The following is a 1,831-nucleotide window of genomic DNA, read 5'->3' on the forward strand; positions in this document are numbered from 1 at the left end:
ATCTATCTTTGGTTTTGAAGAAAATAAAATGGATGACTGCATCTACCTGAAAGTAAGTGGATAAATTTCATCTTTCTAGTCCTTGTTGGAAATTATATATTATAATATGAAATATTGTAATAAATAATTTTAATAATTGAATGAAAAATATTGTTAAAACACATGAAACCATTAAATATAGAAAATTAGAGTTAATTTTTACTCTGGAGAAATAGGGTTTCCCCACTTTGTTTCTCATGCTTTGTGAGTCAAATTCCGAGTTGTGTCTTGAGAGTACGGAATATATAAAGTTCGCCAGAGTCCGGAGCTTGAAATGCTTTGACTTCGGATTATAGATTGTTGAATCCTGGGAGATGGACGCCTACCGAACTACAAGCACAAGAGTAGGGGGCGAAATTCTATCTTTAGGACATTTCATTTATGCAAGCCTCAATCTCCAAGTTTGTTAGTTATTCTAACTTTCTCTCTAGTTGTTTATATAATTGATGTTGTGAATTTCCTTATGATTATTATCATTGGAATTATATTGTTATTTTTCATATTTTCTAATATTGCTCCAATAGTCCTATATATGGATGACATGTTGTTGGCAAGCTCAGATATGCAGCTTCTGAGTACAACAAAGAACATGCTCACTGACAGCTTCGAAATGAAGGACCTGGGACAAGCTCATTTTGTTCTAGGCATTGAAATACGAAGAGATAGAAACAAGAGGACACTTGGACTATCACAAAAGGCTTATATTGACAAAGTGATCAAAAGATTCAATATGGAAAAGTGCTCGGGAGGAGAGATGCCTATACGCAAGGGTGTGACAAACTCAATAGTGATCATTGCCCTAAAAATGAACTAGAAAGGCTAAGTATGAAAAACAAGCCTTTTGCATCATTACTGGGAAGTTTGATGTACGCACAAGTTTGCACAAGGTCTGACTTGTCATTTGATGTGAGTGTACTGGGTAGATTTCAATCAAATCCTGGTACAACTCACTGGGTGGTGGCCAAGAAAGTAATAAGATATTTGAAAAGGATAAGAGATTTCATGCTAGTTTACAGTCATATGGAGAATCTTGAAATTGTGCCCTACTGTGATGTAGACTTAGTTGGCTGCATAGATGACAGGAAATCTACAAGTGGATACATATTCATGCTAGCAAATGAAGCAATGTCATGGAAGAGCAACAAGCAATCTTCAATTGCCACTTCCACCATGGAGGCAGAGTTCATTGCATGTTACACTGCGACCAAGCAAGCAATAGGGATGAGAAATCTTATCAAATGTTTGAGAGTGGTTGATTTAATCCACAGGCCATTGATATTATTTTGTGACAACAAAGCAGATGTGTTCTTCTCAAGAAATAACAAAGGGTCACTAGCTTGTAGGCTTATGGATATGAAGTATCTGAAAGTGAGAGATGAAATAAGGAAGATGACTGTCGATATTGAACACATTGGCACAAATTACATGCTGGTTGATCCCATGACAAAGGCTTTGCTAGTGGGAGTGTTCAAGAAACTTGTTTATAACATGAGAGTTCATGAAACATTTGAATCTGCAAATGAGTGGGAGTAATGGTTAATTAGACCACTCATCATCTAAATCTATCAATTGTTATGAATTCATCCAATATTTTGTCATGATGATTATTATTTTGTTCATACTCTTGCATACACTGGCTGTCGATAGATGTTGTCAGCCAAAACTTAAGCTTAAAGCTCGATTATTGAAATGGGTGAAACTGATATCAAGATAATCAGTCCCATACACCTTAGCATAATCTGCAGTCATGCACTGAGATCATGCACCAGTAATTATGGAACAAGAATGCAGA

At 35.9% G+C, this 1,831-nt stretch overlaps 1 protein-coding gene across 1 annotated transcript; it reads left to right on the forward strand.

Annotated features, from left to right (window-relative positions):
* Positions 1-864: 864 nt before the first annotated feature.
* On the forward strand, positions 865-1,572 carry LOC137732618 (secreted RxLR effector protein 161-like). The gene has a single exon (XM_068471924.1). The coding sequence runs from the start codon at positions 865-867 to the stop codon at positions 1,570-1,572; it is 708 nt and encodes a 235-aa protein (XP_068328025.1).
* Positions 1,573-1,831: the final 259 nt, after the last annotated feature.

This window comes from Pyrus communis, chromosome 4, assembly GCF_963583255.1.
Source record: "Pyrus communis chromosome 4, drPyrComm1.1, whole genome shotgun sequence".
NCBI classification, from domain to species: domain Eukaryota; kingdom Viridiplantae; phylum Streptophyta; class Magnoliopsida; order Rosales; family Rosaceae; genus Pyrus; species Pyrus communis.

Coding starts and splice junctions, on each gene's coding strand:
- LOC137732618 (XM_068471924.1), top strand. CDS start 865: ATGAAAAACAAGCCTTTTGCATCATTACTGGGAAGTTTGATGTACGCA.